This window comes from Bos indicus x Bos taurus, chromosome 3 (genome assembly GCF_003369695.1).
Source record: "Bos indicus x Bos taurus breed Angus x Brahman F1 hybrid chromosome 3, Bos_hybrid_MaternalHap_v2.0, whole genome shotgun sequence".
Lineage (NCBI taxonomy): Eukaryota > Metazoa > Chordata > Mammalia > Artiodactyla > Bovidae > Bos > Bos indicus x Bos taurus.
In genome coordinates this window covers 15,145,456-15,159,295 of record NC_040078.1, presented here as the reverse complement: position 1 = coordinate 15,159,295, position 13,840 = coordinate 15,145,456, and the positions used below count along the sequence as shown (strand labels likewise).

The window sequence follows — 13,840 nt, the reverse complement described above, 5'->3', positions numbered from 1 at the left end:
AAACTAAAAATTAACTCAAAGACATGCCTTATCTTACTTCTCACATCTACTGAAAACTAAACGGTGGAAGATAACATTTCAAAATACATTTATAAAAACAAAAACACAAAACATTAGAGCTATTCAAAGCTCATGTACATGTACCAGGCAACCAGTAAGCAAAATTCACCATTTCTCTAACACAAACAACTGGCAACAAAATAAACCTCTTACCTGTTAAGGTCTGTACTGCCCTTTCGCTGGAAGGCAGTGGTTCCTTTCTGTGAGGCCGATTTAGTGAAGTGTCCTGTGCAGAAAACAGTCCAGGGCTGTCAGTTAATTTCTTCCGGCCACTGGAGTTAGGGTTTGAAACTCTGCAGCTCCCTATTGCACTTGTGAAAAGGTTTGTATGTTCATCACTGCTGGCTGGATCAGAGTTGGGAGTGAATCCTCCAAGGGATAAACTCGGAGAACTTTCTGAACAGTCAATCTGTAAAGGTGTCTGCAATCCCAAGGCCAATGGACTAGATTCTGAAGGCTCTCGGTGCACCCACTGTTCTTCTCTGTTTATTAAACTTTTTGAAGGAGAGAGATGAGGGCAGGACATATGACACCGGTGCTTTTCCTTATGTTTATATCGCTCTCCAACAGTGTCCTTTCCAAATCGATAGCGCTTCAAAGATTCTAGGACGGATCTGGAAGAGCCAGCGTCCATGGAAACCTGCGGTTGCTCAGAAGAACGATGTTCTCTGTGTTTGTGCCGGTGCCTGTGTTTGTGCTCAACCATCCAACCATAGGCCATCTCAGGAGGGACGCTAGGGTAAGTACTCATGGAAAGGAGGGGAGTCCTGCTGGTTGTAAGAAAGGCCTCCTGTCGAAGTAACTTATGCTTTTTCTTATGGTATTTGGTGGGATTGAGAAGTAAATGGCCAGCATGCATATAGGAAGGAGGTGGAAGTGGAGTGGTGAAAGAAGGCGATGGAGGAGGTGGATAAAGAGTGGGGGGATACCTTCCATAGTAACCTAATCCTATGGGAGCAGCTGTAAGGGGTGAGGGAGAGTAAGGCATGCCGTAAGAAGGATAGAATCCAGTACTAGAGAGAGGAAAACTAAGGCTGTGCATAAAAGGCATTTCAGCCATTGCCTCCCTCATCTTAGGGGGTCTCCCTCTCTTCTTTTTTAAGTCAGGTTTTCGAATGTAGTGCAAAGGGTCTAGGGGGAAAGAAGGATGTGTATAGAAACTATTAAAGTTGATCCGAAAAATAGTTGGAAGGAGGTCTCGGGGAATAAAATGATGACTTCGATGAGTGATTCGAATTTCACTTAGGCGACTTATTAATTCCTCCAGATCTGCAATGAAGTCTGGATCCTGTCTATTTCGGAGTTGGGGGTATTTCTTTTTCCGTTTTCGTTTTTGCCTTTTCATCTTGTCATAGCTGAGGTAATCATGATTCCTGCGCTTACATTTATGTTTATGTTTTTCTTTAAGACTGCTTAGGACTGTAGAGGTTTCAGGGGGAATCAGAGAAACATGCTCAAAAGAATGCCTCCTCTTTTTTTGCCCACAAAATTTCTCTGCCCGGTCTGATGTGCTGTTATTATCTGTTCCAATTCCACTATCACTGGGAATGGTCTCATCACTATGAGATTCACTAATAGGCGAAGGAGTAGCTTCTTTCAGAGATGTGAGTTCACTCAAGTGTGAAGGAGAATTTGGCAACAAAGTAGGAGGAGATAACCGCCTCCTCCCCTTTGAGGCCTTCTTCATTGCAAGAGTCTGAATCATACTGCCCTGTCTGGAGTGTAAATGCAAATATGGCACTGAACTGGGTTCAACAAAGCCTGCATCACTACTTACAGGGCTCTGACCTCCACTAGTCCCAGAAGACTGAGAGCAAATAGGTGATGGAAGAATCTCAGAACTACTAGCAGATGAAGGCAGCAAAGGGGGAAGAATCTGTCCTAATGCCGATCCAGCTGCCTGCTGAGCTGTTTGTTCAAGAACAGCAAGGCTGGTAGGGCTACCAGAAAGAATGCCATTTAAGACAGTTTTTGGTTTTCGACCTCTCCTCTTTCCTATGTAAATGGTTCCTTTCTTGCTGACATTTATCTGTTGGCCCAATTTAGAGCCAAATGTAGCGGCAAGACTTGACACTGTATTATGGAGTTTGGATTGCACTTTCCCTTTATTACTTGATTCTACAGAGCTTGAAAGAATTTGATTCAACAGTTTCTTTCTCTTTAAAGTCTTCATTTTATTTATTTTGCGGATAATTGTTTTCATTAATTGTCCATTGTTTCTCTTGGTAATTTTTTTATCTGGTTCCATCTCAAGGTCACTCATACTACAGACAGTTGGCCTATGACTGTCATCTAGATCATCTGGATCTTGAAGTTGATCCTCACTCTCAAAGAAATCACTGCTACTTCTATGGTTATCACTTTCAGATTCAAGCTTGCTTGGACTTTCAGTGGCAACAAATGGAGCCACCGATAGTACAGGTGGCTTCATCTTGACTGGTGACCTCATTTGCCTCTTGGGTCTGCCTCTCTTTTTTGGAAAAGGAGACACAGACAGACTTTGTTTGAAAGAAGGAATCTCAATTTCCGGCTGTAAAATTGGGGGTTCTTGTTCTTCCTTAGACTGCAAAGAAAAGACTTTGGAAGCAGGAATTTTTAAAGTCCTCTTAGGTGGGCCCTCCAGTTGAGGCATCTCCTTAGACTTAGGTCTTCCTCTTTTGGGCTTATAAATATCAGACAAAAGGTCACTAGAGACACACATACTGGAGGACAGTTTGTGAGTAGCAAAAGACTTATGAGATGGTTTTTCACTATCAGTTAAGAGAGCAAGAGAAGGAGCTGTAGATTTGCTCAACTTTGGCAATCGGCGTTTAAGGAAATCATGATCTACAAATGAAGATGGTCCAATGTTTTTCATGAACTTTGCTGGCTCGGAATTACTATTTGATAGTGAACTACACGTAACATTTTTAAAAAGCTCTGATCTTTCTAATTCTAGCCCTTTTGGAGACCGGCATGTGCTTCTTGCCACCACTTTAGTCCACCGAGGTTTTCTTCCTTTCCTTTTTTTTAAGGGTTTGGACTGCAAAGTAGTGCTTAGGCTTTCAGCAACTTGGCAGTGTTTGTCAGATGCAGATACTGCACCAAGTTTCAGAAAGGGCTTGTTACTAAATAAACTAGTGAAGTTAACAACTGAAGGGGTAATTGTATGAATACTGGATTCAGAAGTCAAACTTGGCTTTTTTCCCAGAGAAGAGTTTATTCTTGAAATATCTATATGTGTAGTTTTAGAATCATTTAGCTCTTTATCAATCCCTTTACATTCAATATTCATGCTATGACCCATAGACCTATGACCAATGTTCAAATGTGTACTTTCAGAAGTAAATTGATTCTTTCCAACAGATTCAGAAATTTCTTCCATTAGTTCTGTGGTAGGACTTAAAAGTAATGGATTAGGAGTCATCTGTGAAGAAGTTTCAGGGGGACTTCTGGATAAAGGATTAACAGATACAGTAGGTGATGGGGAAGGGAGATTGCTTTCTCCTACTGCACTAAAAGGGGATTTTGCTGTAGATGCATCAGAAGCAACTCCCATTTGAAAGTCTGGAGAAGTGCAATATACAGGAGGTTGCTTTTCATGCTTTGAGGTTTCATAAGACCCCCTTTCACTGGATGAGAAACTGTCTTGCTGAATACATGTTCCTTCATTAAACATTTCTTTCTCCAAATTAATGATTTCCTTTCGAACTGAGAACTTTTCCAATATGCTTTCTTTACTCTGCCGTGTGACATTCTTCTCAAAAGTTTTGCTGGTGGCACCGTCTTTCAGGGATTCAGAAAGGTCCTGACTTTCATGACTAATGATGTTTGTACTACAAGAAGCCTTAAGTGGTTCCTGAGTGGGGAGCAGAGCTTCCGCTTTAAGGTTTATGGCATCTTTATTGACCAATCCTGTCATAGGACAACTCACTAGTTTCTTTCCAATGTCCTTATTAACTAATCCCACTGTTGAATTTGCTACAATCTTCTTTGCACAGTCCTTGGCTACCAGGCCAACAGTTGAACCCAATTTCTTTCCCAAGTCTTTATTAACTAGTCCAACCACAGTGCCAAGTCCTAGTTTCTTCCCAGGTTCCTTATTCACTAAACCTGGAACAATACCAATTCCTAGCTTCTTTCCTGTATCTTTGCTCAGCAGTCCTACTGTAGTGATAGCCCCTGGCTTTTTGCCTAAGTCTTTATTAATGAATACCGTTGTAGTGCCAGTTCCTAGTTTTTTTACAGAGTCCTTATTGACCAATCCTACTGTTGCATTAAACACTGGCTTTTTCCCAGGATCTTTAGTTACCAACCCAACCGCTGTGCTGATAGTTGGTTTTTTTATTAAGTCTTTATGTATTATTCCAGCTACAGAGCCAACACCTGCTTTCCTGATCAAATCCTTGCTAACCAATCCTGCAGTAGTGCCAGTTGCTAACTTCTTCGGTTTTGTCTTGGAAGACTTGGAGGGAGGACAAGTTGCAATGAGCTGTGCCAACTTTTCCGTTACGCTTGTTCCTCCATTAAGTAATGCCCTGTCCTTTAAATCAGGATCCCGGCTACCAACAAGAGTAGATGATGTTGCATTAATGTAATCTGTCATTTCTGAGTGTACTGGAGAAAGCTTCTTAGACAAAGGACTGTTTTCTCCCTGTGAATGAAGATGGATGGTTTCTTCAGACTGGCATTCAATGGCTGCAACATCACCTGATTTCTTGTACAACTTTGAAGGATCCTAAAATTTGAATAAGAAAAGGGTTTCAGAGAGAGTAAACCTTATATACCATTTTAGTTTAGCATTACAATAGAACTAGATGATCACATATCAGATATAAGATACGCAGTAGTGCTTTTTTAAAAAAACCTACCTAACTAGTGTTACACTAATGTCACAGTATGTTAGTTCCTCTACTACTGTATCAGAGGCTATCAAGATGCAGTCTTTTTTGACTTTCAACCACATGAACATATATACTACCAGAAATATCCCTGATATTTTTTTACATTATTTTAAAAAGGCAAATTCCCAGTCTACTTTCACCTAACTTTAGATGGACTAAATATACATTACGATATTAATTACTGTTTTTGAAAAGATAAATATTGTTAGCTACAATATCCCATGGTCCTCATTCAAAACAATGTTTCAGTGCTTATCTCTTTAATTGATTTGAATTATTCCAAACCAATACAGGTCAATCTCTGACTTAACTTTCACTCCTTTAACACATTCTTTATTATAATCTTGAAAAAACAGTCGAGTTTTCTCTTCATGTGAGAAGAAAAGACAATATATTCATATTTTCTTTAGAATGTGTTTTATATAAAATCTTAAGTCATAATATAAATTGCTATAAAAGTCATGAACCCTCACTATATACTTTACAAATGAATTTATAATTTCACACAACAGTATGCTTTACTTTTGGACAACAAAGATTATTTTCTTCATGTTTCAGCAAAGATTTTTTAGAACTGAGGTATAACTGACAAATGAAAGACTTGAACAAAGGTAAAGACATACTGCGTGTGTGGATAGGAAGACATAAAGATGACAATCTGCCCTAAGCAAATTTATGGATTTAATATGATCCTCATAAAAACACCAACAAGAGTCTCTCAGGAATAAGAAAAGTTACTAACATTCATTAGGAAAAATATATAAGCAAGAATACTAGCAAAATCTAAAAAGAAGGGGATAACTGTATCAAATGTTAACTTTTAAAGCTTCTATCACAAAAATAGTGTAGTGCACGAAAAGACAAAGGATCCAATGGACCAGGATAGAAAACTCAAAACCAAATCCATGCATACACGGAAAAGTGGTATATATAAAATGGTATAATCCCTACAAAATAGAAATTGGCAATAGCTAGAAAAGTACCACACATGCATTAATTCCTTTGCCCACTTTTAGGTCAGAAGACACACTGGCACACCCAAGACACACTGGCAAAAATCTAATGTTTGCAAAAGGCTAAACATGTAACACTATTTTAATAGCAAAATCTGAAAATAAATCTAAATAATTACCTACAGGGGACTGGCTAAATAAATCAAAATATATTATACAATGGAGTGTCAAAAAACTGGGGGAAAAAAAGGAAATATCGATACACTGCTATGCAATGATCTAGAGTATGTATTATTAAAGGGAAAAACAACAATTTCAATAGTTGTTATAACAATACCTTCTGTATAAGACAGGGATAAAGGAATGTGGCTATATTAATACGTACATATCTGGTTAAAAATGGAAGAATAAACTAAAATGTAATGAAAATAGTAATCTATGAGGGAAGAAACAAAATATGACCAATATTTGACTGACTCAGAATTAAGAGAACTATCTCTTGTTTTGGACTGGACTCTCATAATTTTGCCCAAAAGGAAAAGGGCTTTGTTGACAGTCTCATATACAACTGAATTATATTAAGCTTGTAATTAAAGAAGCACATTTTATTTCCATCTTATTAAAAAAACAATATTCCCATTTTGCACTTTTACAGTTACTTTTCAAAACTTAAAAATTAAAGCCTTAAAAAAAGGCTTTATTAAGTATTTTAAAATATATTTATATCTGAAAATGTTATAACTTACCTTAAAAAATCTGTTATGAACAAACTATGACTATGTACCATAGTACAGATACTGTTCACAAACAAGACTGAAAGAATATAGAGTAAGAATAAAATTACGTACTGTATAACTCTATTTATACTGAATATTAAGTTCACAAAGAGGCACAACTAATTATGATAATAAAAGTCAGGAAAATGATTACCCCTCCTGTGTGGTAGTAATGAGAAAAAAGCATAGATCTTAGTGGGTGCTGGTAAAATTTTATTTGTTAAACTAAATATTCATTACAAGGGGTGGCTGAATTTGTGAAAATTCACTGAGTTGTTACACTTATATTTATGTTACACTTCATCAAGATATTTTTAAAATTCTGCCTAAAAGAAAAGTAAAAAAAAATCTGGTTCCTGTAAACTCCTAAAAGACTATATTGAAATCTGGTTTTTCACCTTTGTCAGAAATAAATGTCTCAGATTAATTAAAATCATCCTAAACTAGTTAGTATTCCACATTAACTATTAGTAAATGGTCTATGACTAAAGAAGGGAAAAATAAAAATAAAACAGAAAACACAGATAATTTGGTTTCAGAGAGTTTTTTCTTCCAAATACTGACACTGAATAAACTGAGTTAAAGAGAATAATACGTTGAAAACTACATTTGGTACTGGTGGTACTACTCTCTTACAATTCTAAGAATCTCTTAAAATGACAACTAAGGGTAAGAGGTATCAATTTTAAGAGTATATTATTTCCAATGAAAAGGATACTGTATCAAAACATCATTTCCAGCATACAATTTTTTTCAACTTGAAAACAAAGATAAAAGTATTCTCACTAGAAAAGGGAAGGTATAAATACTATCATCCATAGATAAACAATTTTCCATTTCAGATACTTCATGATATACTCAAATAAACACATGTACATTCTTTCTTTAAAATGGGGCCAAAATGATTGTGGCTTCATATCCCACTGGAATAATACAAGGAAGATGCCTTTTTATGTAAATAAATCAAGAGTGAGTCTATCAATTTAATGGTTTCATAATAGCTCAAAATTAATAAAATCAAACTCACACTGGCTACTTTTTAAACAATTTTTGGCTATTTATTTTTTAATTTAAATTCTTCTCCTAACAGTTCCTCCCCCACAAAAAAAAAAGATTTATTTATCTATGGCTGCGCTAAGGTCTTCGTTGCCTCATGTGAGCACTCTCTAGTTGCAGTAAGCGAGGCCTACTCTTTACTGCAGTGCACAGGCTTCTCACCGAGGTAAGTTCTCTTGCTGTGGAGCACAGGCTCTAGGAGCTCAGGCTCAGCAGTTGTGGCTTGCAGGCTATATACACTGGCTCAATAGTTGTGGCACAAGGGCTTCACTGCTCCACGGCATGGGGGAATCTTTCCAGATCAAGGAAAGAATCTTCGTCTGCTGCATTGGCAAGCAGATTCTCAACCACTAGACCACCAGGAAAGTCCTTGCCTATCTGTTATTGTACTATGATGATGAACATCTAATTATATAAATCTCTGCCTATTCATCCAATTATTTCCTTCAGATCAACTTCTAAAAGTGGAACTGCTTGGTTGAAGGGTGTATCTGTTGTTGCTGTTCAGTTGCTCAGTTGTTTCCGACTCTTTGCAACCCCATGGACTGCAGCACACCAGGCTTCGCTGTCTTTCACCATCTCCCGGAGCTTGCTCAAACTGATGTCCATTGAGCTGGTGACGTCATCCAACCATTTCGTCCTGTGTTGTCCCCTTCTCCTCCTGCCTTCTATCTTTCCCACCATCAGGGTCTATTCTGATGAGTCCGCTCTTCACATTAGGTGGCCAAAGTATTGGGAGCTTCAGCTTCAGCATCAGTCCCTCCAATGAATATTCAGGACTGATTTCCTTTAGAATGGACTGGTTGGATCTCCTTGCAGTTCAAGGGACTCTCAAGTCTTCTCCAACACCACAGTTCAAAAGCATCAATTCTTTGGTGCTCAGCCTTCTTTATGGTCCATCTCTCACATCCATACAAGACTACTGGAAAAACCACAGCTTTGACTAGATGTGCCTTTGTCGGCCAAGTAATGTCTCTGCTTTTTAATATGCTGTCTAGGTTTGTCATAGCAAAAGATACACACAATTAGTAATTATACAAATAGGACAGCTCTGTATCAAGATTTTTTTTTAATGGAAAAAAGTTTATTATAAAAATTCAGAGTATTATAAACACTGCATCTGTAACCCAAGATAATATCTTATGACTTATGATATTCTTTATGGCAGAACCAGTAATAAATGACAACCTTGCTTGTGACAATTCTGAAATTAAACATCAGACTAACAGTATTCATGTCAATCTTAACGTTCCCAAACCTTGACAATTGGGTGATTTGGTTATATCTATCTCCAGAAAACAATATTCTCTCATTTACTCTTCCAATAAACTCACTGAGTTTTCATTTCAAATGTCATTACATTAATTACTATTTGGTTCATTTCAAATCCATTTCTTATTGTCCTGTTTTTATCAATAGGTTGTCTTTTTGCCCAAAAAACCATTTCAAAATCTTTCAGATGGTTTCAATATTTCCACCTCTTTGGTTTTGAGGTCTATACTCATCTATTGACTCTTTCTTTTTTTTTTCTACTTTTTGGTTTGTATTCTTATATTGCTTGTAATATTTTCACATTAAGCTATGTGAGTTTTCTTTTTGTGAAATGTCAATGTGCTGAATGTAAAGAAAATATTTTTTTACTCCCATTATCAGTGTTTAAGGTTTCACAACCTGTTTAAGATACACTTTTGAGGCATTTCTATGTACATTTCACTTACTGACTGGTATTCTGAACGAGGCATTTTTTGGAATGTGATTTTGTAGTCCTTGTATATTTTCTCAGCAGTGTAACAGCTGTTGAAGGTCTTGACCTATGTCATTTTTCTAAATTGTGGAGTTTATAATTTCTTATTTAGAAGAGCTGGAGAAGGAAATGGTAACCCACTCCAGTATTCTTGCCTGGAGAATCCCATGGACAGAGGAGCCTGGTGGGCTGCAGTCCTTGGGGTCGCAGAGAGTTGGACATGACTGAGCAACTAAGCACAGCACATTTTGAAGAGCCTTCAATATTCTTGAAATAGTAGTTGTTTCTCTGATGTTGCACATTTCTCTCTCAGTTTACTGGCTATCTTCCTGCTTCCTATTGTTTTTCTTAAAAAAAAGTTCAATGCATTCAAAAACATATGAAAAACTGTACTACCACACAATCTGTCATTTGATCCAAACAACAAACATATGATGTGGTTAATGTAATTATCCTCATTAAATTTATTTACTTTTAAACAAGGGAATATAGTTTAGAAACTAGGTCACCTGACCAAAGTCACTTAATCATTAAGTGATTCAAATATGCTTTAAACATAGTCTGATTTCAGAGCTAAAGCTCTTAACCATTTTACTGGATTAAATAGTCTCTTTAGCTTTATAGTTTGGTTTTCATAGCATAACTGAAACGATCACATCCTCCTATTGATGACAATCTTCACCACATTTTCAATGAATGTTTTTGTGGTCTCATTCTTACTTTTAAAATACTTATCTATTTTGGATTTTTAAAACATAATCTACAGTAGAGAAACAACTTTTACCTGAAAAGGTTTTGTCTATTGTTCTAACAGTTTTTCCATTTCTCATTTCATATTCACTGGCTTAAAATACATATATCACATATTTTTATTTATATTTAGGTCTAAGCTCTCCATTTTGCTTCTTTTACATTTATGTTCTGGAGAAGGAAATGGCAACCCACTCCAGTACTCTTACCTGGAAAATCCCATGGACAGAGGAGCCTGGTAGGCTACAGGCCATGAGGTCGCAAAGAGTCAGACATGACTGAGTGATTTCACTTTCACATTTATGTTTATTCCTGAGCCATTAATACAATAATATGTTGACACTATAACTTTATAATATGTTTTAATACTTAAAAAAAATTTGACTTTTTGTAATCCTATAGGAATTCCTTGATTATTTATAACATTATTGAGATATAATTCACATAACGTAAAACTTACCCTTTCTGAGCACAAATTCAAGTTTTTGATATATTCACAGAATTGTACAGCCATAACCATTACTTTTTAGAACATTTTCATAAGTCTTCCCGGTTATTTCTGCGTATGTATACTTCTAGATGACCTTGAAGTTCATATAAAATACTGAAAAACTCCCAAGTACCATTAATTTTATATATTAAAATAGGAAAAAAGATATCTCAACATTAACTTTGGCTCCACAATAACTAAATTTATCTATTTAGTCAAGCTTATTGGTGTTACTAGATACCGATAATTTTATTCATACAGCTCCTAAACACTTGCTGTCAAGTTTCCTTCTGAATATTTTATAAACAATGTTATTTCTTTGAATAAATTTTTTGTTACATTTCTTAACTCTGCTGCTGCTGCTAAGTCGCTTCAGTCGTGTCTGACTCTGTGCGACCCCATAGACAGCAGCCCACCAGGCTCCCCCGTCCCTGGGACTCTCCAGGCAAGAACACTGGAGTGGATTGCCATTTCCTTCTCCAATGCACGAAAAGTGAAAAGTCAAAGTGCAGTCGCTCAATAGTGTCCGACTCTTAGCGACCCCATGGACTGTGTCCCACCAGGGTCCTCCGTCCATGGGATTTTCCAGGCAAGAGTACTGGAGTGGGTGCCATTTGCCTTCTCCGTTCTTAACTCTAAACTGATGGTATTCAAAAACACTACTGATTTTATCTACTTTATAATCTTGAACTCTTGTTTCATCAGTAATTAATTTTTTCAACAAATAGTTTTAAAGTACCTTCTGTTTAAATGCTAGGAATAACAGCAACAAAAAAAAATTTCCCTTCAACACAGAAATTTCATTCTAATGCGTGAGGAATGGCAAGAGGCAATAAAAAGGTAAAACATTGAGAATATCAGATAGTGAAATGTGCTATGGAGAAAACCAGAGCATAAAAGAAGACAAAAGACTAAGGTTGGAAAGGATCTGCAATATTAAACCAGTTGTTCCATGTAAGGTCTGAACTGTTGCTTCTTGACCTGCGTATGGGTTTCCCAGGAGACAGAATAAGGTGGTCTGGTATTCCTATGTCTTTTAAGAATTTTCCACAGTTTGTTGTGATCCACACAGTCAAAGGCTTTGGTGTAGTCAATGAAGCAGAAGTAGATGCTTTTCTGGAATTCTCTTGCTTTTTCTATGATCTAATGGATGTTGGAAATATGATCTCTGGTTCCTCTGCCTTTTCTAAATCCAGCTTATACATCTGGAAGTTCTCGGTTCACATACTGTTGAAGCCTAGCTTGAAAGACTTTGAGCATTGCCTTGCTAGCATGTGAAGTGAGTTCAATTGTGCGGTAGTTTGAACATTCTTTGGCATTGCCCTTTTTTGGCGCCTGGAATGAAAACTGACCTTTTCCAGTTCTGTGGCCACTGCTGAGTTTTTCCAAATTTGCTGGCATATTGAGTGCAGCACTTTAACAGCATCAGCTTTAAGGATTATTCTGAAATAGCTCAGCTAGAATTTCATCACTTCCACTAGCTTTGGTCAGAGTTGCTTCCTTGCCCACTTAACTTCGCACTCCAAGATGCCTGGCTCTAGTTGAGTGATCACACCATCATGGTTATCTGGGTCATTAAGATCTTTTTTATATAGTTCTTCTATGTATTCTTGCCACATCTTCATAATATCTTCTGCTTCTGTTAGGTCCTTACTGTTTCTGTCCTTTATTGTGCCCATCCTTGCATGAAATGTTCCCTTGGTATTTCTAACTTTATTGAAGAGATCTCCAGTCTTCCTCACTCTATTGTTTTCCTCTGTTTCTCACCATTGATCACGCAGGACAGCTTTCTCTCTCCTCGTTATTCTTTGAACTCTGCATTCAGATTAGTATATATTTCCTTTTCTCCTTAGCCTTCAATATTTGCTGACATTATTAGCAGTGATTAAATCAGCATTCTCTTCCTGTTGCTGCCTCATTATCCAATTAGACATACATATATAATTTTTTTACTACACCAGTTTTTTACAGTATCAGTTTTAACAACTGACACTGTCTGACTCCTACTATATTAAATGAAGAGATCAGTATATACTTAAATGACTTTCATTTTCTCTCTCATTTCTACATTGTTTGTAGAAATTCACCATTCCCTGGTGACTCAGCTGGTAAAGAATTTATCTGCAATGTGGAAGACCTGGGTTCAATCCCTGGGTTGGGAAGATCCCCTGAAGGAGGGCATGGCAACCCACTGCAATATTCTTGCCTGGAGAATCCCCATGGACAGAAGAGCCTGGCAGACTACAGTCCATGGGATCGCAAAGAGTTGGATACAACTGAGCAACTAAGCATGTTACATTTCTTTGTGGCTAACAAAAAGACTGAAGGTTGCTTTCTAAAATTTCCTGAAGAAAGAGGTGCTCAAAAATGTCTGTCATTATCATTTTGGTATAGATGAAACTATCCAGTTTGAGGACATTATGGATTTTGTCCCACTGTTCTTTGGTTCCAGATTTTGATGTTTGAGAACATCTTGAATTTTATCCTCAGGAGGTAATTTGATCCTTTCACCTGGTTCACAAAGAGGTTCTTTGCTTTATGTTAAAGTTTAAAATTTCTGCCTCCTTCTTTTAAGGTATCAGTTACACATTTTTGTATTTCTTCTTTTTTTCATAAATATCACACTCCCAACCTTTTGAGTCTTGTTCATTTCCATTTTATTCTTCCTTTCCCACCGTTTTACATGTGATGCTTCTAATTTCACTTTTACACAACTGATACTTTTCTTCTTCTATTTGTCTCCTTGGGTGCTTTTATGCGTTTCTGTTTCCCAAGCTCATGGACTGTTGTTTCACCCTTCATCCCTTTCATGAGGTGAATGATGGTGGTTGTTTACTTGCTAAGTTGTGTCTGATTCTTTGCAACCCCATGATTCGTAGCTGGAGTCCATCAGGCTCCTCTGTACATGGGATCTTCCAGTTAAGAATACTGGGTTACCATTTCCTTCTCTAGGGGATCTTTCCAACCCAGGGATCAAATCTGTGTCCCCTGCTTGGCAGGCGGATCCTTTACCACGAGCCATCTCGGAAGCCCACAGTGGCATTTTCTCAATGTTATTTTCTGGTTTATTATTCTCTCCACAGCTGTGTCTAAATTAGCTGCTTAAATTATTCACTGAGTTTTACACA

General features: G+C 37.2%; 1 protein-coding gene across 8 annotated transcripts in view; it reads right to left on the bottom strand.

Moving 5' to 3' along the window:
* ASH1L (ASH1 like histone lysine methyltransferase) overlaps nt 1–13,840 on the bottom strand; it is a 208,003-nt gene that overhangs the window by 141,613 nt on the left and 52,550 nt on the right. For 7 of the 8 annotated variants that reach the window (XM_027530939.1, XM_027530921.1, XM_027530906.1 and 4 more), the window contains one exon: nt 214–4,777. The exons of the other annotated variant lie outside the window; for it this stretch is intronic. In XM_027530939.1, coding sequence (XP_027386740.1) covers nt 214–4,777 — 4,564 coding nt within the window. The remainder of the gene's footprint in view (nt 1–213; nt 4,778–13,840) is intronic. 8 annotated transcript variants of the gene reach the window in all.